Raw genomic sequence first — 25,623 nt, 5'->3', positions numbered from 1 at the left:
CTTTTGTTTTTGCCCCCATTTTTTCATGAGCTGAACTCAAAGATCTAAGACTTTTTCTATGTACACAAAAGGCCTATTTCTCTCAAATACTGTTGACAAATCTGTCTAAATCTGTGTTAGTGAGCACTTCTCCTTTGCCGAGATAATCCATCCACCTCACATCCACCGCACTTGGCATATCAAGATGCTGATTAGACAGCATGATTATTGCACAGGTGTGCCTTAGGCTGGCCACAATAAAAGGCCATTATTAGTATTGCATATTCAATAATCTTTAAAGTTTCTGGAGCATTTTCTCAAAAATTTAAATGCCACTTAATAATAGATATAACACTAATCAAAATGTATATAGTTGTAGAGGAAATTTTGGTACTAATACAAGTTCTCAAGGTGGTACAAAGTCTAGGAAAAGCTACAAAATACAGTTCCTGGAATCATTTTAATATGTTACAAAGTGCTAAGGTCATTACAAATAACCTTTTTAATTCAGCAAATACCTAATTGAGACCATAGTAGGTCTCTTTTTCTTTTGGTAATAGTTCAAGATTTCAGTTGTGTATGGCAATAAAAAAGCTAAAGCTAGAGTGAAGTGGAAGATCATTATCCAGCAACAACAAAAGACCTTGAGTGACAGATGTAATAAACGTACAGTTTCTTTATTCCAAAAAGATAACGATGCAGTTCCATAACAATAACATTTTTCAATAAAATATTTACACACACATTTTAAAAGTACATTAACATCCCTTCAGAGGCATTATGTATACCGTTCGTCAGACAGCTGAAGCCACTCGCAGCTTACTGGATATTTACTTCTAATAGCATGGCAACACAATTCTCATCTGGAGACGTGAATAACCAAATGATTCATGTTTGCCATTTGCCGTCATCATATTTAGCGAGAGCTTGCATTTTAATGAGAGGAACAGAACACACAGTAACAGCCGTGCCTATTCTGAACTACTAGCTAGGATTAGTTTGGTTCTGCGTCAAAGACATTATATTCTCAGGACAGTAAGAGGAGATTTGAGCTATGAACCTGTTCGCAAGTAAAGACAACGAAGAGACTAAATCAAAACTGGGTTGTGAGAGAAAAGCTGAACTTCTTTGTTACCCATTTTGAGCCATGTATAAGCTAAATGTGAAAACCTAATTAAACCTAAGAAAGAGGAACTGCTACTTTAGTCCACATACTGTACTCAAACAAACTCCACTGAAGCTCTATCATATACAGTGTGGAAACGACCAACAAGCATGGCACTCAACATTTAACAGAAATTTCCTGTGTAGATTCTTGCTAAAAAATATTGCTTCCTATCCAATCAACATTTTTCCCAATATCCAAGTTATGCTCTAAAAGTTATAAAATGCTTCCAATTCTATTATGCTTTTAGCGGAAGATGTCACCGTTGTAACTAATGGACACAAATAATAGCAAATACACACAAGGCAGCAAACATGTAATTACACACACACGCCTCATTTTGATTTTGCAGTTTGTCTCAGCAGAACTCGCACAATGACTCAGACAATAAACATGCAAGTGATTTCACAAACCTAACCTACTGTATGCAAAGACGTCTGGGCAGGCCAATAAATAAGCAACTGGAAAACTGCAAATCAACAAGAAATTATATTTGTACAGAATATAGTTCTTTTGAGGAATACAAACAACTGGCAGTGCCGACGTGTGGAACGCTTGTGCAGTTTAGCATAATAAGGCAATATTAGGGAGACGTGAGGGAAAATACTGCTACATTGCTTGTTTAAATTAATGAAACATGCCATTGTGCTACAAAACCATATTCTGTGGCATTACTACTAAAAGAAAAAGGCCTTTCTTGTTCATATGCACTTCAAAATCTTCGAAAAAACGAACATGACAGTAAGAAAAATGAAGAAAATGAAAAAGTTCCTGAAACAGTGCAACTACAGGGTTTTTTTTTTTTTTAGATCAATGCACCAACTAGCTAACCAATCAAACTAACTTGTGTCTGTCATCCATAAGGATCATATCATTCCCACGCAGAGTAAGTTGTTCCTGGTTCAGTGACACATCGGACACAGATACACCAACCAGTAACAATGTTTTTACCGCTCAAATACTGAATGACCTGCACGGAAAACACACATTCTAGTGTTTACTAGCCACCCTCACGCACGTCACATGACTACAAGCTCAAAGTCATTGGCATTATTACATGAAATGATTGACAGTTTCGTTGATGACAAAGCTACAGACAGTTACGCCAGCATTTCCAGCTTGGCTACGGTGTGCAATACTTCACGTGATAAACGCTGAATGAGGAGGGCTACAGTGTGTCAGAAATAAAAATGGAATTCATTTGACCAGATTGTGAGCATTTCCCATAGAAAAAAAAAAAAGAAGTTTGCTCTGTAAAGGCAAACTCCTGTGTTGTGTGTAAGTTGAAATTAAAACAAAGGCCTGGGTGCAGTGAGGCTCAACGCCAGATGAACAGGTTGATGTTGTTTGACTGTGTCACTGTTCAAAGCTTCAGATGGAAACTCCAGCCCAGCGGACCGTCACCAGGTGTGTGTGTGTGTGTGGTAATGGTGTGTGCGGGGCTCTCAGATCTTCTTGGGCCGGCGTCCCAGATGGTAGTAGTAGGACAGCGTGACAGTGAGGAAGAATATGCGACTGAGGAGGAGGAGGATGGCAGTGTTTGGCAGGAAGCCCAGTTCCATCAGAGTGACGGAGGTCACTGTAACAGAGTACGAACACATTCATGATCCAAATATCAAGATAGTTTTGAGGAAACACATGGTAAAGGAATATAAATATCACAATGACTAATTAGACTTAAGATATTATTAGGTAAGATATTTCAATGTTTTTGAAAGAAGTCTCTTATGCTCACCAGGGCTGCATTTACTTGATCGAAATACAGAAAAAACTGTAATATTGTAAAATATATTTTTTACAATTTAAAATAACTGTTTCCTATTTGAATATATTTTAAAATGTAATTTATTCCTGTGATGCAAAGCTGAATTTTCAGCATCATTACTCCAGTCTTCAGTGTCACATGATCCTTCAGAAATCATTCTAATATGTCAAATACTGCTCAATAATGTTTTATTATCAATGTTTAATACAGTTTTTCATAGAAAGTTCAAAAGAACTAAATATTTTTTAAACAATTTTTGTAAGATTATAATTGTCTTCCTTTCTATATCAATTTCTAAAAAAATAAATAAAAAAAAACTATTGACCCTAATCTTTTGAAATGCCATGTAGTTCTCTGGAATCCTTGATTCTGATTGGTCAGTTGTGGCAGTATATTTGTATAATGACCCCGACCCTTAACCTATTTCACCTTGTCCATTGAAACATATCAGTGTTTTCTGTTTTTGAACAGTTACTCTGTTCTCTTTTTTTCTATATCAGTGTAACTGGATACATCAGGCATCTCAAAACAATTACTTTTACTGTGTGTAATAAAAACGACATTGGAGGGCAATTTTAATATGCTGTATCTGGTGTGCATAAAACTCAGGAGACTCCAATAAACGAAAACTTCACTCAGAAGAACTGGTAAGAGATAAAAAGCTGGATTGGAGGAAGACATGTTACACTGTTAATAAAATAAATAAAAAAATGTTGAGTTTATTAATATAATTTATAAAGCAAGATTAAAAAACAGATAAATAAAACAATTTTAATATACATTTTTCAGGGCCATTTATTTATTTATTTGGCAAAATGTTTATATATATATATATATATATATATATATATATCAATCAACTATATGTGTAAAACACCACAGACAGTGTACATTACAATCTCCAATGTATGTACTGTATTTGATTGAATCCATTGAGAGACCACAACCACTAGAGGGCAGTGCCATCACGACATTACAGGGCTGACTAAATAAAATACAGCATGCACAAGACTCTAGTTCTCATTGATACAAACCTAAAAACTGGATGGCGAAGTAGCAGGCCTCGCTAAGTAATGTCCACTGGATGATAACCTTCTCAGCAGTGTACAAGCCATTCCACATGATCAGAGAGAGGCCTGACAAAAAGAGGGCAAACATATACACTACTGTTCAAAAGTTTGGATCAGTAAGATTTTTTTTTAAAGAAATTAATACTTTTACCCAGTAAGAATATGCATTACATTTATCAAAAGTGACATTTATAATGTTACAAAAGATTTCTATTTCAAATAAATCCAGTTCCTCTTGAACTTGCTATTCATCAAAGCAAGATTATCATGGTTTCCACAAAAATACTAAGCAGCACAAATGTTTTCAACATTTATAATAAGGATCATGTGACACTAAAGACTTGCATCACATGAATAAATTACATTTTTAAATATATTTAAATAGAAAATAGTCACTTTAAATTTAAATAATATTTCACAATTTTAAAGTAAATTTTACTGTTTTTGCTCAAATAAATGCAGCCTTGGTGAGCAGAAGAGACTTCTGTCAAAACATTCAAAAAAATCCTACTGACTCCAAACTTTAGTTTTTGTTTTAGAAGCCACAACATCATTTAGACGAAATGTGTTCGCTTCACAGTTCTATAAAATATAATATAAATAAACAAAGTTCTGTCATGAAACTCTAGATGGCGTAGGCAATCTGCTTGCAATCACGCCGTTCTCTATAGGGCACAGCTGATGTATCCTGCTGTATCAGCAGCCAATTCTGCTCATCTTTCAGATACTTGGTCAGTGTTCAGGGTTTCAGAAACCCTCCACCTTCCCCAGCTCCACCTGTATAGATTTGCTATGGGTAATTCATGTATGCTATCGTACAGCGGTAGCATGTCTTACTTGCTCAAAGCAGCATTTTGTGTATGAGCAGTAGCAAGTCTCTGTCATGTTGAGTCATGTTTAGTTAATTTTCTAAGTTTAAACCACTGAGTAATAGAAGTAAATTTTAGAAATGGCAGACAAAAACAGAAAAAATGGATGGATGGATGGATGGATGGATGGAAAATCTTTCCTGTACACCTTGAGATACCAAAGAACAGTGGCCGTCATGTACTGACAGACTTCGCAATTACCAGGAGGATTAGATGAGTAATATTAAAAACATGTCTCATCTATTTAATTTTTGAGGGAAAGATGTGAAAAGGAAGCAGGTAGAGAGGGGAATAATTGCACTGCTAATCTGTGCAAATTTGTTGTCTGCAGTGGGCCAGAAAGAGTTTGATTTAATGTGCAATTACATGAATGAGCAGCGGAGAGCGTGCAGCCCTGCAGGGAACGTTTCCTTCTCGCTTCTCTTCACAATCCACTGGCTGACTGGCCATTAAAACACAAAAATATTTCCTAAGAGTCTGTTTACGGCCCATCAATAGATGCACTGACCACATGACAGCGTCTAACTAAGGCTGTGAGAGATTGTTAGGTAATGCTGCGTTATTAAAAATGACAGAATGACATGAATATGACTTACTGAGAATGGCCCCTCCATAGAGACGTATAGAGACACTGGTGGCTGTTTGCTCCTGGTCAAATACAACCTCATACAGCTGGTTGGGGAAGGCTAGGGCCTATAAATCACACACACAAAACCACTTGAAGATAGTAAGAAAGCAATGCTCCTGAGAACTTATGGAGCTTCGGGTACTGAAACTCACCATAAGGGCCATGACCGTGAAAACCACAGCAGAGAAGAGAATCCATAACCTTGAGAAAGAAAAAACAGAGTCAGTGGAGAAAACAGCAAACTTTGATTGCGTATTCTCTATTTTAAAATGCCATGGGCAGTTTAGCAATGCTGTAAAGAGGGATTTAAAAGCCTGAGACCAAATATCTAGGATTCAAAACTGCATTTAAACCTGGAAGGAAACTGAAAGAAACTTTGATTTAGACTATGGCTGCTGTATAATAAAAGGATGTCATCATGACGCCATTAAAATAAACCATCCACTTGTTTCTGCTGCTGGGATCCTTCTGAAGTCTGAACAGAGACACAAACCAGCTGTTTAAACTGGACGCCTCAAAGCAAACGTTTTTCACTCTTCCGACTGTCCTTTGTGTGGAGTGTCAGAAACTGAACGTGCATCAGTGTACTGTATCAGTGTAGACAGCATCTGGGATTATTGATGTGACGCTCACATCCAGTGTTAGCAAGTGTCAGCCGTTAAGCGACTGAACACCAGTGGGCGGGGCCTATGGTGCGATGATGCATAAGTATTCGTCGATGTCTTGCTCTGGAGGCAGTCATATGCAAATGTTTTATTTATAATGACGACGTTTTAAGCTATAAAACTTGCAGGGTGTTTTAATGGTACAAAGATCTCTTATACGTCAAATGATCAAGGCAAAAGTGATTTATCATATTGTAACCCCTTTAATATAAAAAACCCGCCAGTGTTTTTGAAAAAAGTTGCAAGCCAGAGCCAGAATTTTTTATGTTTGATGTTGAAGTTTCATGGCCCCCAGAATATTTTGAATATGAATATCTGAACATGCAATATACATAGGCTACATCAAAAGAAAGAATAGAGCCTCTGTTTTTAAACACAAAAAAGTTTTATTCTAGCTTCATGCTTTCTTTTTTTTAGTAATACTTGAATGTGGCTTGAAAGTTTCATAAAATAAATTAAAAACAACATTTTGAGCAAAAAGCTGAGAAAATCAAGTTTTTGTCAAAGACTACGTCTGAATGGGATTCTGAATGGGGAACTGCTTCACAGTCCTGTAGCTCATCCTGGGTCGATATTTCATTCGTTAACATTAGGCATGTTTTATTTATATGGTGTTTAATGTTGATGATCGCATTATTTTACATATGCATCTGCTTATGCTATTGCTTGTTCTTCACCTGTGTTTTGATCAGGAGATTCTGTATTCTTTCAGAAGATGCGTAATAGCGCCCTCTACCTTATAACAGTGAAAACACGGAAAGCCGGGGGAAAGAGTTAATAAGAAATATTTTAGATTGTACCCTATTTTAGGTAACTAATCAAATAAATACTAGGGCTGTGAAATGATTAATCGTGATTAATCGCATCCAAAATAAAAGTTTGTGTTCACATAATATATGAGTGTGTACTGTGCATAATTATTTTGTATATATAAATACACACACATGCATGTATATATTTAAGAAATATTTGCTTAAATATACTGTATATATAATTTGTATTATATATAAATATAAATATTTTATGTATAAATAAAAAAAAAATCTTAAATATATACATGCATGTGTGTGTATTTATATATATACAAAATAATTATGCACAGTACACACACATATATTATGTGAACACAAACTTTTATTTTGGATGCGATTAATCGCGATTAATCGTTTCACAGCCCTAATAAATACATTTGTAACTTTGAATATATGACACTTTTTACAGAAGGTCAGATAAATGAATAAGACATTTTAGATTCTACCCTATTTTTAGGGAACTAAATAAATAAATAACATGAACAGAACATAAACTTTTGTTTTTACAGACAATAGTACAAATTATCATAAAATAAAATAAAAATAGCAGCATTTTCACTAGTGGTCTCAGACACTGAATCCATTCCAGAAATATGTTATGTCACTGAATGGTGTGAAATTCAAACTGAGGTATGGAGACTTCACAAATGACAAAGCTCATGCACATAAATTAGGAGCTAATAATATTGCAGGGGATTCTTTTTGCATAAATCATTTGCATTAGTGTCCAAAGACAGACAAAACGCTACACATTACTGAAACAGAACCTGAATTTGTACAATTATCAGGTTCAGGGTTCAGCTGGTTCAGCTGTGGCCTGTCAAAATAACTGTGCTTTAATTAAAAGCCTGCTATTTTCTGCACTGTTGACCCAAGGCAGAATGTTATAAATGAGGTGAATGAGAGTGCAGAGAGAGTGGCAGAACAGCACAGGGATGTTGTCTTACCTCAGTCCCACAGGCTCTCGAACCGCAAACTTGATCTCATTCCCCAGCATCTGACTGATCTGAGAGAGAAGAGGAGGAATTGAAGTGAGGAATAAAGAAAGGTGCGGGGAGAGAGATATAGACACGAGGGAGAAAAACGCGACACTCAGAATAATAACAAATTGTCACATCCAGCAGAAGAGTCATTTGCAAGCAGAAACGTCCCATCTAAATTCACTTTGGATGAACAAAAACAACTAAATCAGTCTGAAGCATGATGAATTAATAGTGCATGGTGAGTTATCCACAGTGGTGTGGAGCGAATCATTAAAGCATCTTTAATTAAAGTGAAGAAACCTGTTGTCAACTTTGACGTCTGGTGGCCACCGGTGAATGGGTGGATTAATAACACAATATATTTAGCATGAAACCCAATTGCAAATGCAGCCACCCACACAAAGTCTCTGATGATTTCCAGAGATTCACACATTTTCAGGTTTATGGCTGCCGTTCAATGCAGCCACCTACTTCTCCATAGCTGTTAAACAAAGATGGCAACACTACAAGGGAATCAAAGTGTTGGCAAACTCCTCCTTTGTTTAATCACCTTTTCAAAAGGTGAGCCTCTTCTATAATAATAACAATAATAATAATAACTAGAATGTACATTCCCTGAAGAAAATGTGAAGTGGTGCTTGCAGTGGCAGTACTCGCCACTCGGTTGCTAGAGTGTGGTACATGATTGCATACAAGCCAACAAACATGTCTGTACGATGTTCTGGTGCTGAGATATGGCTTATTCATGTTGTTCAGGTGGTTGCTAGGGTGTTCTTTGTGGTTGCTAGGGCTTTGCTAGGTGGTTGCTAGGGTGTTCTGGGTGGTTGCTATGGTGTAGCTAGGCGGTTGCTAGGGTATTCTGGGTGGTTGCAAGGGCGTTGCTAGGCAGTTGCTAGGGTGTTCTGGGTAGTTGCTATGGAGTTGCTATGCGGTTGCTAGGGTATTCTGGGTGGTTGCTATGGTGTTGCTAGGTGGTTGCTAGGGTATTCTGGGTGGTTGCTAGGGTATTCTGGGTGGTTGCTAGGGCGTTGCTAGGCGGTTGCTAGGGTATTCTGGGTGGTTGCTATGGTGTTGCTAGGCGGTTGCTAGGGTATTCTGGGTGGTTGCTAGGGCATTGCTAGGCGGTTGCTAGGGTATTCTGGGTGGTTGCTATGGTGTTGCTAGGCGGTTGCTAGGGTATTCTGGGTGGTTGCTAGGGCATTGCTAGGCGGTTGCTAGGGTGTTCTGGGTGGTTGCTATGGTGTTGCTAGGTGGTTGCTAGGGTATTCTGGGTGGTTGCTAGGGCGTTGCTAGGCAGTTGTTAGGGTATTCTGGGTGGTTGCTATGGTGTTGCTAGGCGGTTGCTAGGGTATTCTGGGGTGTTGCTAGGGCTTTGCTAGGCGGTTGCTAGGGTGTTCTGGGTGGTTGCTATGGTGTTGCTAGGGTGTTCTGGGTGGTTGTTAGGCAGTTGCTAGGGTATTTTGGGTGGTTGCTAGGGCGTTGCTAGGCAGTTGCTAGGGTGTTCTGGGTGGTTGTTATGGTGTTGCTAGGCGGTTGCTAGGGTGTTCTGGGTGGTTGCTAGGCGGTTGCTAGGGTGTTCTGGGTGGTTGCTATGGTGTTGCTAGGCGGTTGCTAGGGTGTTCTGGGTGGTTGTTAGGCAGTTGCTAGGGTATTTTGGGTGGTTGCTAGGGCGTTGCTAGGCAGTTGCTAGGGTATTCTTAGTGGTTGCTATGGTGTTGCTAGGTGGTTGCTAGGGTATTCTGGGTGGTTGCTAGGGCGTTGCTAGGCAGTTGTTAGGGTATTCTGGGTGGTTGCTATGGTGTTGCTAGGCGGTTGCTAGGGTATTCTGGGGTGTTGCTAGGGCTTTGCTAGGCGGTTGCTAGGGTATTCTGGGTGGTTGCTAGGCGGTTGCTAGGGTGTTCTGGGTGGTTGCTATGGTGTTGCTAGGCGGTTGCTAGGGTGTTCTGGGTGGTTGTTAGGCAGTTGCTAGGGTATTTTGGGTGGTTGCTAGGGCGTTGCTAGGCAGTTGCTAGGGTGTTCTGGGTGGTTGTTATGGTGTTGCTAGGCGGTTGCTAGGGTATTCTGGGTGGTTGCTAGGGCGTTGCTAGGCAGTTGCTAGGGTGTTATGGGTGGTTGCTATGGTGTTGCTAGGTGGTTGGTAGGGTATTTTGGGTGGTTGCTAGGGAGTTGCTAGGCAGTTGCTAGGGTGTTCAGGGCGGTTGCTAAGGTATTATGGGTGGTTACTATGGTGTTACTAAGTGGTTGGTAGTTGTCACAGATGATTACTATTGGAGTTCTTAGCATTTTCTTGGCATGATTTAGCACTTACTAATTGCTATTAGCATGTAGCTATTCACAGCTAGCATGTGTAGCATGTTGGAATTCCTCTTTGCTAGCATGAGTCAAAAGATACAACCCCCATCTCTATACGATGTTCTGATGCAGAGAAATAGGTCTTGCAAAATGGTTGCTAAGGTACTTTGTTTGGTTGCTAGGGAGTGGCTTGGCAGCTGCCAATCATGAAACTCTAAAGGCTGCTTGTCAGTATGAATGATATAAACCAACTCCCATTCCTCTGTGACATTCAGAATGAAAGATATCCCTCTATGGATTTTGGTTGCTAAGGTGCTTGACAATGGTTACTAGGGCGGGGCTAGCAAGTGTTGTGGTGTCTCATGAATGGCTGTTTGCTGCCCTGAGTCAAACTTGTCTTAACCCCATCTCTTTATGATGTTCTTATGCAGAGAAATAGGTCTTGCAAAATGGTTGCTAGGGTACTCTGTTTGGTTGCTATGGAGTTGCTTGGCAGCTGCCAATGATGAAACTGCAAAGGCTTCTTGTCACTATGAATGATCTAAACCAACTCCCATGCCTCTGTGTCATTCAGAATGGAAGATATCCCTCTAGGATTTTGGTTGCTAAGGTGCTCGACAATGGTTGCTAGGGAGAGGCTAGGAAGTGTTGAGGTGATTCATGATTGGCTGTTTGCTGCCCCGAGTCAACTGAGACCACCCCCATGTTTCTATGACAATTCAGTCCAGAGATATCCCTTTGATCTCTTTCAATTGAAGTCTATGGGACTTGTTGCTAAGGTGCTCTAAATGGTTGCTAGGGCGTGGCTTGATAGCTTCACAATGATCCTTAGAGACTGATTGGTCGTCTGAGTAAAATGAGCCCGCCCCCTTGTCTGTCTGACACTGTGATCCAGAGCTACGTTCAATACAATATCCCTATGCAATGTGTAGGACGGCCCATTTCATGGGCCGTCCTTCACCATAGTAAGTCAATGGGAAACTTTGGGACGCTCCTGCCCCCCAGGGGTGCAACTTTTACCCCATTGTGAGGTATGTTCTTACAGAGCCTGTCAGCCTCTTCAAATGTGGCAAATCACACGTTTCTCCGAAATCCTCGCTCAGAGCTACGAGTGCTCAAAGTTCGTCGCAATGTTAAGTCAATGGGACTTTTTGGGCCGCTTTTTCGCCCCTGGGGCGAGCACCGCCCCCCCGATCGCTTATAAAAGTCATAGCACACCTCTCCTCAATGAGCCGGTCGATTTGACACCTCACTCAGGGGTCTGTGACAAATGGTGCGGGGCGCATTACGCGCCAAACTTTTGTCCGGAATAATAATAAAAAGAATAAGAACTAGAATGTACATTTCCTGAAGAAAATGTGAAGTGGTGCTTGCAGTGGCAAAATTCGCCACTGGGCAGATGCTAACACAATTGACATGTTGTGATACCATGATATACCATATTTTAGCATTATTTACCACAATTTACCATGTTTCTAAGATGATTTATTACGATTTAACATATTCCAGCATGATTTACTATGATTAACATGTTGTTAGAATGATGCTAGCAGGATTAGCATGTTGTTAGCATGATTAGCATGTTGGTTGGATGATGCTAGCATGATTAGCATGTTGCTAGCATGCTTTTAACAAGATGCTAGCATGATTAGCATGTTGCTAGCATGTTTTTAGCTAGATGCTAACATGATTAGCATGTTGCTAGCATGCTTTTAACAAGATGCTAGCATGATTAGCATGTTGCTAGCATGTTTTTAGCTAGATGCTAACATGATTAGCATGTTGCTAGCATGATTAGCATGTTGCTAGCATGATGCTAGCTTGATTAGCATGTTGCTAGCATAATGCTAGCATGATTAGCATGTTGCTAGCATGATGCTAGCTTGATTAGAATCAGAATCAGAATCAGAAAGAGCTTTATTGCCAAGTGTGCTTGCACCCACAAGGAATTTTTCTTGGTACTGAAGCTTCCAGTGCACATATACAAATACAAATACAACAAGAAACATAGTAATACAAATTCTAAGAATAAAAATATATAAAAAATAAATAAAAATTGTATAAAAGTAAAAAAGTAGGGTCACAGTTGGGTTTAGTCCGAATAAACATTTACAGATTATGAACATATTTACAGTATTTTGAGTAGTATGAATAATATAAATATAAATATCACCTGAGTTAGAGAATATTGCACCAGACAGTGGGAGTCTAGCGCATGTTACAGATTATAAACATATTTACAGTATTTTGAGTAATATGAATAATATAGATATAAATATCACCTGAGTTAGAGAATATTGCACTAGACAGTGGGAGTATTGCACTTACAGGCATATGCCTTGGGGGCATGTTAAGTGTTCAGAAGGGAAATGGCCTGTGGAAAGAAACTGTTCCTGTGCCTGGATGTTCTTGTGGCCAGTGATCTGTGTCGCCGTCCTGACGGTAACAGTTCAAACAGGTGGTGTCCAGGGTGAGTGGAGTCTGTGATGATTTTACCTGCTCTCTTCCTCACTCTGGAAGAGTACAGGTCCTGGAGGGTTGGCAGGGGGGCACCAATAATCCTCTCTGCAGTCCGGACTGTCCGCTGCAGTCTCCTGATGTCCAATTTGGAAGCTGAACCAAACCAGACAGTGATGGAAGTGCTTAAAACAGACTCAATGATGGCTGAGTAGAACTGGATCAGCAGCTCCTGTGGCAGATTGAACTTCTTCAGCTGGCGAAGGAAGTACAGTCTCTGCTGGGCCTTTTTCACAATGGAGTCAATGTGATTTGCCCACTTCAGGTCCTGAGAGATGGTAGAGCCCAGGAACCTGAATGACTCCACTGCTTCCACAGTGCTGTTCATGATGGTGAGAGGGGGGAGTGCTGGGGTGTTTCTCCTGAAGTCTAGCATTATGCTAGCATTATGCTAGCTTGATTAGCATGTTGTTAGCATGATGCTAGCTTTATTAGCATGTTGGTAGCCTAATGCTAGCATTATTAGCATGTTGCTAGCATGATGCTAGCTTGATTAGCATTATGCTAGCTTGATTAGCATGTTGCTAGCATGATTAGCATGTTGTTAGCATGATGCTAGCTTGATTAGCATGATGCTAGCATTATGCTAGCTTGATTAGCATGTTGTTAGCATGATGCTAGCTTTATTAGCATGTTGGTAGCATAATGTTAGCATGATTAGCATGTTGCTAGCATGATGCTAGCTTGATTAGCATGTTGCCAGCATGTTTTTAGCTAGATGCTGTTGCCAGGTGGTTGCTAGGGTGTTCTGGGTGGTTGCTATAGTGTTGCTAGGCAGTTGCTAAGGTGTTCTGGGTGGTTGCTAGGCAGTTGCTAGGGTATTCTTGGTGGTTGCTAGGCAGTTGCTAGGGTATTCTTGGTGGTTGCTAGGGCGTTGCTAGGTGGTTGCTAGGGTGTTCTGGGTGGTTGCTATGGTGTTGCTAGGCAGTTGCTATGGTATTCTGGGTGGATACTAGGGCATTGCTAGGCAGTTGCTAGGGTGTTCTGGTTGGTTGCTAGGTGTTCTGGGTGGTTGCTAGGCAGTTGCTAGGTGTTCTAGGTGGTTGCTAGGCAGTTGCTAGGGTGTTCTGGGTGCTTGCTAGAGTTTTTTGTGGTTACTAGAGCATTTCTAGACGTTGCTAGGGTGTTCAGGGTGGTTGCTAAGGTGTTTTTGTTAGTTGCTATGGTGTTACTAGGTGGTTGGTAGTTGTCAAATATGGTTACTATGGAGTTTTTATAGAGTTCTTAAAATCTTTAATAACGAGTGCCTTCTGTACGGCACTCGGCCTGTGGCCTCGTGCCTATGGCCGAATAGGCACAAGCATGGAGCGATATCGCAAGGCCACGAGAGTAAAATTGCTTTAAAAAATATTAAAAAAATAAAAAAATGTTTTTTTTTGGTTTAGGGTGGTTGCTAGGGAGCTCTTAGTGGTTGCTAGGGTGCTGAAACTGGTTGCTAGGGTGTGGCTATGAAGATTTTGGGCCATAACTTATTGGCTGCTTGATAATATAAATCCTCTGAGGGAGAGAGAGAGGGAGAGACGCAGGGGTGTCAGGCCCTTTGGAGTGGTGTGTGTGTGAAAACGTCGGTTGGGATTCAAATATTTTTAGAACTCCCAATGTAAAGTCAATGGGACTTTTTTGGCCGCTTTTTCGTCCGCTGTGCGAACATCGTACACCCGATCGCTTAGAAAAGTCATAGCACACCTCTCCTCAATGAGCTGCTCGATTTGACGCCTCACTCAGGGGTCTGTGACAAACGGTGCGGGGCGAGTTTCGCGCCAAACTTTGTCCAGAATAATAAAAAGAAGAAGAATAATAATAAGTATGAGCAATAACAATAGTGATGCTTTTAAAAAAGCACCACTAATAACTAGAATGTACATTTCCTGAAGAAAATGTGAAGTGGTGCTTGCAGTGGCAAAATTCACCACTGGGCAGATGCTAACACAATTAACATGTTGTGATACCATGATATACCACATTTTAGCATTATTTACCACGATTTACCATGTTTCTAAGATGATTTATTACGATTTACTACATTCCAGCATGATTTACTATGATTAACATGCTGTTAGAATGATGCTAGCAGGATTAGCATGTTGTTAGCATGATTAGCATGTTGGTTGGATGATGCTAGCATGATTAGCATGTTGCTAGCATGCTTTTAACAAGATGCTAGCATGATTAGCATGTTGCTAGCATGTTTTTAGCTAGATGCTAACATGATTAGCATGTTTTTAGCATTATGCTAGCTTGATTAGCATGTTGCTAGCATGATGCTAGCTTGATTAGCATGATGCTAGCATGATGCTAGCTTGATTAGCATGTTGCCAGCATTATGCTAGCTTGATTAGCATGTTGTTAGCATGATGCTAGCTTTATTAGCATGTTGTTAGCATAATGCTAGCATGATTAGCATGTTGCTAGCTCGATTAGCATGTTGCTAGCATGATGCTAACTTGATTAGCATGTTGCTAGCATGATGCTAGCTTGATTAGCATGTTGCCAGCATGTTTTTAGCAAGATGCTGTTGCCAGGTGGTTGCTAGGGTGTTCTGGGTGGTTGCTATGGTGTTGCTAGGCAGTTGCTAAGGTGTTCTGGGTGGTTGCTAGGCAGTTGCTAAGGTGTTCTGGGTGGTTGCTAGGCAGTTGCTAGGGTATTCTTGGTGGTTGCTAGGGCGTTGCTAGGTGGTTGCTAGGGTGTTCTGGGTGGTTGCTATGGTGTTGCTAGGCAGTTGCTATGGTATTCTGGGTGGATACTAGGGCATTGCTAGGCAGTTGCTAGGGTGTTCTGGGTGGTTGCTAGGTGTTCTGGGTGGTTGCTAGGCAGTTGCTAGGTGTTCTAGGTGGTTGCTAGGCAGTTGCTAGGGTGTTCTGGGTGCTTGCTAGAGATTTTTGTGGTTACTAGAGCATTTCTAGACGTTGCTAGGGTGTTCAGGGTGGTTGCTAAGGTGTTTTTGTTAGTTGCTATGGTGTTACTAGGTGGTTGGTAGTTGTCAAATATGGTTACTATGGAGTTTTTATAGAGTTCTTAAAATCTTTAATAACGAGTGCCTTCAGTACGGCACGAGGCCTGCGGCCTCGTGCCTATGGCCGAATAGGCACAAGCATGGAGCGATATCGCAAGGCCACGAGAGTAAAATTGCTTTAAAAAATAAAAAAAATGTAAAAAAATGTTTTTTTTTGGTTTAGGGTGGTTGCTAGGGAGCTCTTAGTGGTTGCTAGGGTGCTGAAACTGGTTGCTAGGGTGTGGCTATGAAGATTTTAGGCCATTACTTATTGGCTGCTTGATAATATAAATCCTCTGAGGGAGAGAGAGAGGGAGAGATGCAGGGGTGTCAGGCCCTTTGGAGTGGTGTGTGTGTGAAAACGTCGGTTGGGATTTGAATTTTTTTAGAATGCCCAATGTAAAGTCAATGGGGACTTTTTTGGCCGCTTTTTCGTCCGCTGTGCGAACATCGTACACCCGATCGCTTAGAAAAGTCATAGCACACCTCTCCTCAATGAGCCGGTCGATTTGACACTTCACTCAGGGGTCTGTGACAAACGATGCGGGGCGAGTTTCGCGCCAAACTTTGTCCAGAATAATAATAATAATAAGAACTAGAATGTACATTTCCTGAAGAAAATGTGAAGTGGTGCTTGCAGTGGCAAAACTCGCCACTCGGTTGCTAGAGTGTGGTACATGATTGCATACGAGCCAACAAACATGTCTGTACGATGTTCTGGTGCTGAGATATGGCTTAATCATGTTGTTCAGGTGGTTGCTAGGGTGTTGCTAGGGTGTTCTGTGTGATTGCTAGGGCTTTGCTAGGTGGTTGCTAGGGTGTTCTGGCTGGTTGCTATGGTGTTGCTAGGCGGTTGCTAGGGTATTCTGGGTGGTTGCTATGGCGTTGCTAGGGTATTCTGGGTGGTTGCTATGGTGTTGCTAGGCGGATGCTAGGGTATTCTGGGTGGTTGTTATGGTATTGCTAGGTGGTTGCTAGGGTATTCTGGGTGGTTGCTAGGCGGTTGCTAGGGTATTATTGGTGGTTGCTAGGGCGTTGTTAGGCAGTTGCTAGGGTGTTCTGGGTGGTTGCTATGGTGTTGCTAGGCGGGTGCTAGGGTATTCTGGGTGGTTGCTACGGCGTTGCTAGGCAGTTGCTAGGGTGTTCTGGGTGGTTGCTATGGTGTTGCTAGGCGGTTGCTGGGTATTCTGGGTGGTTGCTAGGGCGTTGCTAGGCAGTTGCTAGGATATTCTGGGTGGTTGCTAGGCGGTTGCTAGGGTATTCTTGGTGGTTGCTAGGGCGTTGCTAGGCAGTTGCTAGGGTGTTCTGGGTGGTTGCTATGGTGTTGCTAGGCGGTTGCTAGGGTATTCTGGGTTGTTGCTAGGGCGTTGCTAGGGTGTTGCTAGGCGGTTGCTAGGGTATTCTGGATGGTTGCTAGGGCGTTGCTAGGTAGTTGCTAGGCTAGGGTATTCTGGGTGGTTGCTATGGTGTTGCTAGGTGGTTGCTAGGGTATTCTGGGTGGTTGCTAGGCGGTTGCTAGGCAGTTGCTAGGGTATTCTGGGTGGTTGCTATGGTGTTGCTAGGCGGTTGCTAGGGTATTCTGGGTGGTTGCTATGGTGTTGCTAGGTGGTTGCTAGGGTATTCTGGGTGGTTGCTAGGCGGTTGCTAGGGTATTCTTGGTGGTTGCTAGGCAGTTGCTTGGGTATTCTGGGTGGTTGCTAGGGCGTTGCTAGGCAGTTGCTAGGGTGTTCTGGGTGGTTGCTATGGTGTTGCTAGGCAGTTGCTATGGTATTCTGGGTGGATGCTATGGTGTTGCTAGGCAGTTGCTAGGTGTTCTGGGTGGTTGCTAGGCAGTTGCTAGGTGTTCTGGGTGGATGCTAGAGCGTTGCTAGGCAGTTGCTAGGTGTTCTGGGTGGTTGCTAGGCAGTTGCTAGGTGTTCTGGGTGGTTGCTAGGCAGTTGCTAGGGTGTTCTGGGTGCTTGCTAGAGTTTTCTGTGGTTACTAGAGCATTTCTAGACGTTGCTAGGGTGTTCAGGGTGGTTGCTAAGGTGTTTTTGTTAGTTGCTATGGTGTTACTAGGTGGTTGGTAGTTGTCAAATATGGTTACTATGGAGTTTTTATAGAGTTCTTAAAATCTTTAATAACGAGTGCCTTCAGTACGGCACGAGGCCTGCGGCCTCGTGCCTATGGCCGAATAGGCACAAGCATGGAGCGATATTGCAAGGCCATGAGAGTAAAATTGCTTTAAAAAATAAAAAAAAAATAAAAAAATGTTTTTTTTTGGTTTAGGGTGGTTGCTAGGGAGCTCTTAGTGGTTGCTAGGGTGCTGAAACTGGTTGCTAGGGTGTGGCTATGAAGATTTTAGGCCATTACTTATTGGTTGCTTGATAATATAAATCCTCTGAGGGAGAGAGAGAGGGAGAGACGCAGGGGTGTCAGGCCCTTTGGAGTCTGTGTGTGTGAAAACGTCGGTTGGGATTCAAATATTTTTAGAACTCCCAATGTAAAGTCAATGGGACTTTTTTGGCCGCTTTTTCGTCCGCTGTGCGAACATCGTACACCCGATCGCTTAGAAAAGTCATAGCACACCTCTCCTCAATGAGCCGCTCGATTTGACGCCTCACTCAGGGGTCTGTGACAAACGGTGCGGGGCGAGTTTCGCGCCAAACTTTGTCCAGAATAATAAGAAGAATAATAAGTATGAGCAATAACAATAGTGATGCTTTCAAAAAAGCACCACTAATAATAAGTATGAGCAATAACAATAGTGATGCTTTCAAAAAAGCACCACTAATAAGTATGAGCAATAACAATAGTGATGCCTTGCTTTCAGCAAGCACCACTAATAATAATAATACATTTTATTTGTTGGCGCCTTTCAAGACACCCAAGGACACCTTACAGAAAAAAATAAACAAGACATTAATACAAGCCCAACAATAATATCAATAGTAAAATCAAAATAATAAGTACAATCTTTATGCTAAAAACCATAAAGTCCAGGAAATTAAATTTGAGTGATGGAATTTATGTAGGATAAGATGATCTAAACAGATGTGTTTTAAGTTGTGATTTGAATTGATGGAGAGAGTCCAGTCGGCGAATGTGAAGTGGGAGAGGAATCCAGAGACGTGGGGCAGAGCCATGGTGCCAAGTCTGAATGATGGTACAGTTAAAATTTCAGCCGTGGAGGAACGAAGTGTTTGAGGAGGATTATAGGGAAGAAGCAGGTCTGAGAGGTATGAGGGAGCAAGGTCATGGAGGGCTTTGAAGGTAAGCAGAAGAATTTTGTAGTTGTTCGGGTAAGGAACAGTGACGGTACGGATCCACTTGTCCGTGCGACACTTCTGTCGCACCGCACTCCACTTTATTCCAGTGGGTGACTTCAAGCGACTTTAACGCGCCCGCAAAGCATCCCGGGAAGGCAGCGCTGCATTTGAAAAAAGGTGGATTTGGAGGTGATGGAGAAGTTTATCTGTGGAGCCAATGAGGAGGGCGTTGCAGAAGTCAATGTGGGATTTGATCAGGGCATGAACAAGGAGCTGTGTATTGTGTTGGGAGAGGGACGGGCAGAGTCTAGAGATGTTGCGGAGGTGAAAGTAAGGAGTCCGAGTGATATTTCTGATGTGAGGGCCGAAGGAAAGTGTACTGTCTAGAATGACACCGACACTTTTGACTTGGGAGGAGGTGGGAATCGGAGAGCCATCAAACTGACATGGTAAACGGGTGACTTTTGGAGAGTGTGGCCTTTGAACCAATGTGGAGAACCTCACTTTTATTTCCATTGAGTTTGAGAAGACTGATTGACATCCAGTTGCTGATAGCTTGCAGACAGGAGTGAGAGCGCAGGGGGGAAGAGAGGTGTTAGTGTTTTGTGGAGAGATAAAGTTGTGTATCGTCGGCATAACAATGAAAATTGATCCCAAAGGAACGGAGAATGTTGCCGAGAGGTAATATACAGATGATCAAAAGCAGTGGTCCCAGCACTGAGCCCTGAGGAACACCATGGGTGACTGTTGTAGATTTTGATGTGACATTTTTTCCCTGATTGAACCGTTTTCTATTATGTAGATATGACCTGAACCAGACTAGTGCATTGTTAGCGATCCCGATGACAGCCAGACGTTCCAAAAGAATTGTATGAGAGATGGTGTCAAAGTGCATTGAGGTTGAGATGAATTAGGATGGATAAAAGGCCATTGTCAGCTGCAAGTAGGAGATCATTTGTGATTTTTACCAGGGCTGTTTCAGTGCTGCGATTGTGGCGAAAACCAGACTGAAAAGGTTTGTAGAGGTTATTGTTGTGCAGGTGGGCTTGAAGTTGAATCGCTATAGTGCGTTCCAAAAGTTTGGTGATGAATGGGAGGTTGGAGATGGGGCGATAGTTATTTGGGTCATTAGGATCCAAACCAGGTTTCTTCAGAATCGGGGTGACAGAAGCAGTTTTGAGAGATGTAGGAACAGTGGAAGTGGAGTTGATTATAGATGTTATGATCGGTAAGATAGAAGGCATACAGGTTTTAACCAGGGCGGTAGGGATGGCTATCATTAGAGGCATATCACACATTCCCTTGTGGCTGCTTAAAACAGTGTCATAAAATATAAGAGCCTTCATTTCTCCTAAAGGAGCATTTTGGTTTCTAAGGAAATATTTTATTTAAAGGGATAGTTCACCCAAAAATGAAAATTCTGTCATTAATTGCTCACCCTTATGTCGTTCCAAACCAATAAGACTTTCGTTCATCTTCGGAACAAAAATGAAGATATTTCTAATGAAATCTGAGTGATTTCTGTCCCTCCATTGACAGCTACGCAACTACCACTTTGATGCTTCAAAAGTTCATAACGAGATTGTTAAACTAATCCATGTGAATTGAGCGGTTTAGTCCAAATTTTCTGAAGAGACTCGATCGCTTTATATGATGAACAGATTGAATTTAGGCTGTACGTTATCATTCAAAGGTTTGTTAACGTTTTTGAAAGAAATATTGTGAAATATTATTGCAATTTTATATAACCGTTTTCTATTTAAATGTTATTTATTCCTGAGATTTTCAGCATCATTACTCCAGTCTTCAGTGTCACATGATCCTTCAGAAATCATTCTAATATGCTGATTTGCTGATCAGAAAACATTGCTAATTATTATCAATGTTCAAAACAGTTGTGCTGCTTAATATTTTCTGTGGAAACTTGAGACATTTTTTCAGGATGTTTTTGATGAATAGAAAGTTCAGAATAACAGCATTGATTTAAACAGAATTTCTTTGTAAAATTACAAATGTGTTTACGGTCACTTTTGATCAAAAATGTATTTCTTTCAACAAAAAAAACAAACAAAAAAATCGTACTGACCCTAAAATTTTGAAGGGTAGTAGTGTATATAATCAGCATAACAATTAGAGTCAAAATCAGCATGAATGTCAGAACGCAATGAAATGGGAGGATAGTAGAACCAGAATCACATGCTGGATTGCTATTCTATTGATTTGTGCATGGAAGAAGCATTTTAATTTGAGCCACAACTCAACTCATGGATGACATTATAAATGCTGTGACGGATATGAGTGGGATGTGTTTCTTTTATTCTCATTGGGTACACATCTAATGTCAATAAAAAGCCAAACCTCCAGAACCCCTCTGTATGGATTTCCTTAAACACTGTGAAATAAGACAGAATAGGAGTGCAATAAGGAGATAAGAAAGAGAAAGCGAGCGTGAGAGACAGAATGGAGGCAGAGAGGTGGGAAAATAAGCATGCAGAGATAAAGAGAGAACACACACTATATGAGGGCTGCGGTTGTGCGGGTCCCCTGTAGATCCAGCCACAGTGATACAGAAGATGCTGCTGGCCTTCATACTGGGATGTGCTAATGACTCGAAAATAAATTAGATTTCGTGACTGCCAGAATTGTCTAAACAATCACCACAACTTCCAATATCACCCAAAGTAAACAAGAGAAATAATAGGAATTTTTCCATTACATCCGATACTGCCACACAACGGGTATTTCAACTCAGCCTCTGCTGAGAGACTGTTCAAGTTAATGAAATGACAACACAATACCACAATATCTTTCAAAGAGCAGACAGACAGACTTATTTTACGGGTTTAGAGTGTGAAGAGTGCTGAAAGAGCATAGAGTAAAATAAGATTTCTGCATGACAAGACAAGAAATGCCTAGCTAAAAAACACAATGAATAAATATAATGTAACTAAACATAGAATGGGGTGCAAATATCAAATACAAGGACGAAAACTATAATGATAAAAATAAAGATAAAGTTCTAAAAATGTTCTAAATATAAAAGAATATCAGAGTTCACACCAAATATGACGGCACAGAGACACAATACCGTTGGAATCACTTTCAGAATTATTTTTTCCAACTGATGAATGATTAAAAACATTGACAGCCAATCAGAATCCATCCTTCTTTAACGAGTTTAAAGCAGCAGACGACGTAAACGCTTATCATAAACAGAATGATATCGCCTGCTGGTGTGGACGCTAATATAGTTATCGTTCTTTGTGTGAACAGGCCTTTTGTAACATGTAAAAGCAAATAAAAGTTAAATGTAAAAGTAAAATGAAGATTCTGAACTGTTTTGTTGCATTCTGACAAAAATAATGCAGAAATTGTGAGACTGATCATTGATCTTTGTACAGAAGGTCAGATGTTGTTCAAATAATTTGATCAGATTGCATCATATCTTGAAAAATGGGTTGTTCAAAAGAAAAAAGGACATAAATAAGATTACTTCATGTATTCATGTTTTCTTGGTTTTGAGCTTGACAATACAGCATTAAAAAGATATTTTGAGCCGCTAATCCCACTCCTACCTCGAAACCTACCCATAAGCATTTCTTAAAAATATAAAAAGTACAGTTATAAAGAAAAAACATAACAGACTTTTTCAAAGTCAAAAGCGGTACCAAAAGAAGTCCAAATGGCGATGTGTTGCAGTCCTCTGTGGCGGTACATAATAGATCAAGATGCATTCAATTCTTTGCATTTGTAAAAGAGGAAATTATTTTTGAAATATTTATAAATAGATTTTAGAGCACTCTAACCCCTCTCATACAATGCTTAACAGGCAATTAAGTAAAGTCATGGCTATTTAATGCAAAAACTGACCAAAAAACAGTATAAAAGTGTTACAAACAACTTGTGTTGCATTCCAAGTCTTCTGAAGCCATATGAACAGAGTGGAACTTGTATCCTTTTTTAGATGATACACAAATGGTTTAGGGGTAGGGTTATGTGCTCAAAATAGTGTAAATAAAAAAAGTCAAAGAAAATGTAAAGAAAATTATGCTGGCTGGTTAAATTGAAAATCACACCCCAACATATATGTCATAATGGCACAATTATACCTCCATTCATGAGGATAAAAGTCCCATGCCCATTGCACCTGTGTATGACACCAAAGGTTTCTAATTGAAAGCAATGGAGCATCCTGCACGTCGAAAAAGGACTCTAAAGGGGTACCCCGTGTTAAAAAGTGACGGCGTATTGAGCAAGCATCAATACGTGACAAGTTAGGAATGAGAATGTGTTGACATGCCGAACCACCATTTCTAAATTGTTAAAGTGGGATGATAACCTAAGAAGCATTATTAAAAATCCCATTAATGAGTTGACACCTTAAAAATTCTGCTGTATCTACAGTAAAGTCAGTATGTTCAACTTTAATCGATCTGTGAAAGAAAGTGTGCTGACTTTCTTAATTACAGTGTGGATCGGCAGCTCCACAGTTCAGCAGAGAAGTCAGAGCAGTTATATAGTGCGGTCTGCCTCAAATTATAGGTCGTGGTCTTTCCACCATTGATGACATTTATGTCTCACGTTTGCAGAGAAAAGCGTTTTTTTAGCGGCACTTATTGCAGGATTGTTCATGCTCTTAATTCCTCTGGTACAGTATTAATGCATCTGTATTTTGATGGGATATATACTTTATGTATGCATGTTTTTTTTTTCTCATTCTTTGTATTTATATGTGTTTATTGTATTTTGGTGCATGTTATTATTGTTGATGAGCTCACCAGGAAAAATTCCAGACAACTAGGTTATGGCAATAAATAAAATAAAATGTATCTGCAATTTACAATGATTACAAAGAAGATGCATCACTAAGTAGAAACTTCTGCTTGCAGGTCAGAGATGTACAACCGTAGTGATGATAAGACTAGATTCAATTTAAATCCAATCGAGTTTTAATTTTATAGCTGTCATATTTCATTAAGATTCACAGCAGTAAAGATTTCAGGCTGTAACACGTGCTTTCCCAACAGCCTAACTGCAAATTGCATTTCATCTGGTGGTTGGTTCTGTGATGGCCATCTTATTCAAGCAGTGCGAGAAGCCAAGACCTTTCTGAGCTCTGAAAACAGCGCAAATATTTTCAATTTGCTGACCGCTTTGGCCTCCGCAAGAAATTCTCAGCGAGTATCAACATCCTAATTAGAGGCTACTGCAGGTCAGAGTCGAGCAGAAGATAAAAGCCAGGCGTAGCAATGAGAGTGATCTCATGAGCGCTATGACCAAAGCCCAGGTCGACTTGTGTGGAAGATATATAAACATATATTGTGCTTTTGAGGATATCAAACATTGCAAAATGAAATGGAGGGATCAGTGGGATTATTACCACATCTTTACACTGGCTCGGCTGTCAAAACAACTGCTGATACAAAAGCAACTTCCATTTGGATACTTCACGGGCCATTTACACTAAAAGGCTATGCATAAATAAAAACAGTGCTGTGTGTATCATGTGATTGCGCATGTGTTCTGACATGTGCATCTGTTTGAATGAGGGTTTGGCCTCTGTCTGGCTTCTGTGACATTACTGAATCATGCATCTGTACAGTCATTCTAGCATGCGTGGTTTTCACAGGAACATTCCCTACTCCAGGAAGCAGACCTGAATCATGAGCGTGAGACGCATTTAGCAGGAATAATCATGCAGGATAGTGTGGCACAGGCCAGCGAACAGAGGCAGAGGGAAGGCAGGAACAGGAAGAAATAAACAATGCTGTTTTTAATCTGCTCTGTGTGACCGCCTGCTCCTTCATCCTTCATCCTTCATCAAACAACGGCACATGCGTGAGGAAAACATTTGCAATACAGGGAAAGGAAAGCAACAGAAATTCTACAGTTAATCTGTCATTTGTAGGATGTGACCCACAGTGTTAGGGAGTGCTTTCGTGACCTGTAATCTCCGACAAACAGTGGTGTAAATGCACATTTACAACAAAGCAAGCTCTCCAGTAAAGGGATAGTTCACCCAAAACTGAAACTTTTGTCATAATTTATCCATCCACGTCATTCCAAACCTGTATGACTTACTTACGTACAACAAAAGATAGAAAGATATTTAGATTTTTTTTCACACAATGAAAGCCCATGGCATCCAATGTTGTTCTGGACACCATTGATTTTCATTGTATGGGCAAAAAAGGTTGAAACATTCTTCTTTTATCATACATCATTCATCATGAAACAACATGAAGGTGAGTAAATAATGACAACATTTTTGGCTCAAAATATCCCTTTTAATGTTCCTCTTTTTTCATATATACACAACTTTTCTAAAGTTTTTTAAGAAATTAATACTTTTATGCAATAATGATGCATTAAATTGATCAAAAGTGAGAGTAAAGACATTTACATTGTTGCAAAAGATTCCCATTTCATGTAAATGCTGTTATTTTGGACTTTCTATTCATCAAAGAATCCTTAAAAAAAAAAAGATCACGTTTTCCGGAAAATATTAAGCAGCACGAATAAAATTGATAATAATAAGAAATTACAATAATATAATCTTGTGACACTGAAGACTTAAGTAGGCCAAATGAGCCCCTTTCAAATTGTCATCACATTTTAAGTTACATTCGTCATTCAAT

General features: G+C 40.4%; 1 protein-coding gene across 6 annotated transcripts in view; it reads right to left on the bottom strand.

The window, feature by feature from the left end:
• Positions 1-637: 637 nt before the first annotated feature.
• Positions 638-25,623, bottom strand: part of tp53i11b (tumor protein p53 inducible protein 11b) — a 67,210-nt gene continuing 42,224 nt past the window's right edge. For all 6 annotated transcript variants that reach the window (XM_084123753.1, XM_084123755.1, XM_084123751.1 and 3 more), the window contains 5 exons: positions 7,901-7,959; positions 5,629-5,677; positions 5,445-5,541; positions 3,944-4,045; positions 638-2,723 (listed from right to left, as the gene is read on the bottom strand). In XM_084123753.1, coding sequence (XP_083979879.1) covers positions 2,590-2,723; positions 3,944-4,045; positions 5,445-5,541; positions 5,629-5,677; positions 7,901-7,959 — 441 coding nt within the window. In that variant the 3' untranslated portion in view covers positions 638-2,589. The remainder of the gene's footprint in view (positions 2,724-3,943; positions 4,046-5,444; positions 5,542-5,628; positions 5,678-7,900; positions 7,960-25,623) is intronic.

The sequence above is a fragment of the Abramis brama genome (assembly GCF_963993115.1).
Source record: "Abramis brama genome assembly, chromosome: 9".
Taxonomy (NCBI): domain Eukaryota; kingdom Metazoa; phylum Chordata; class Actinopteri; order Cypriniformes; family Leuciscidae; genus Abramis; species Abramis brama.
The sequence above is the reverse complement of the archived record's forward strand: the minus strand, read 5'-3'. Positions and strand labels throughout refer to the sequence as shown.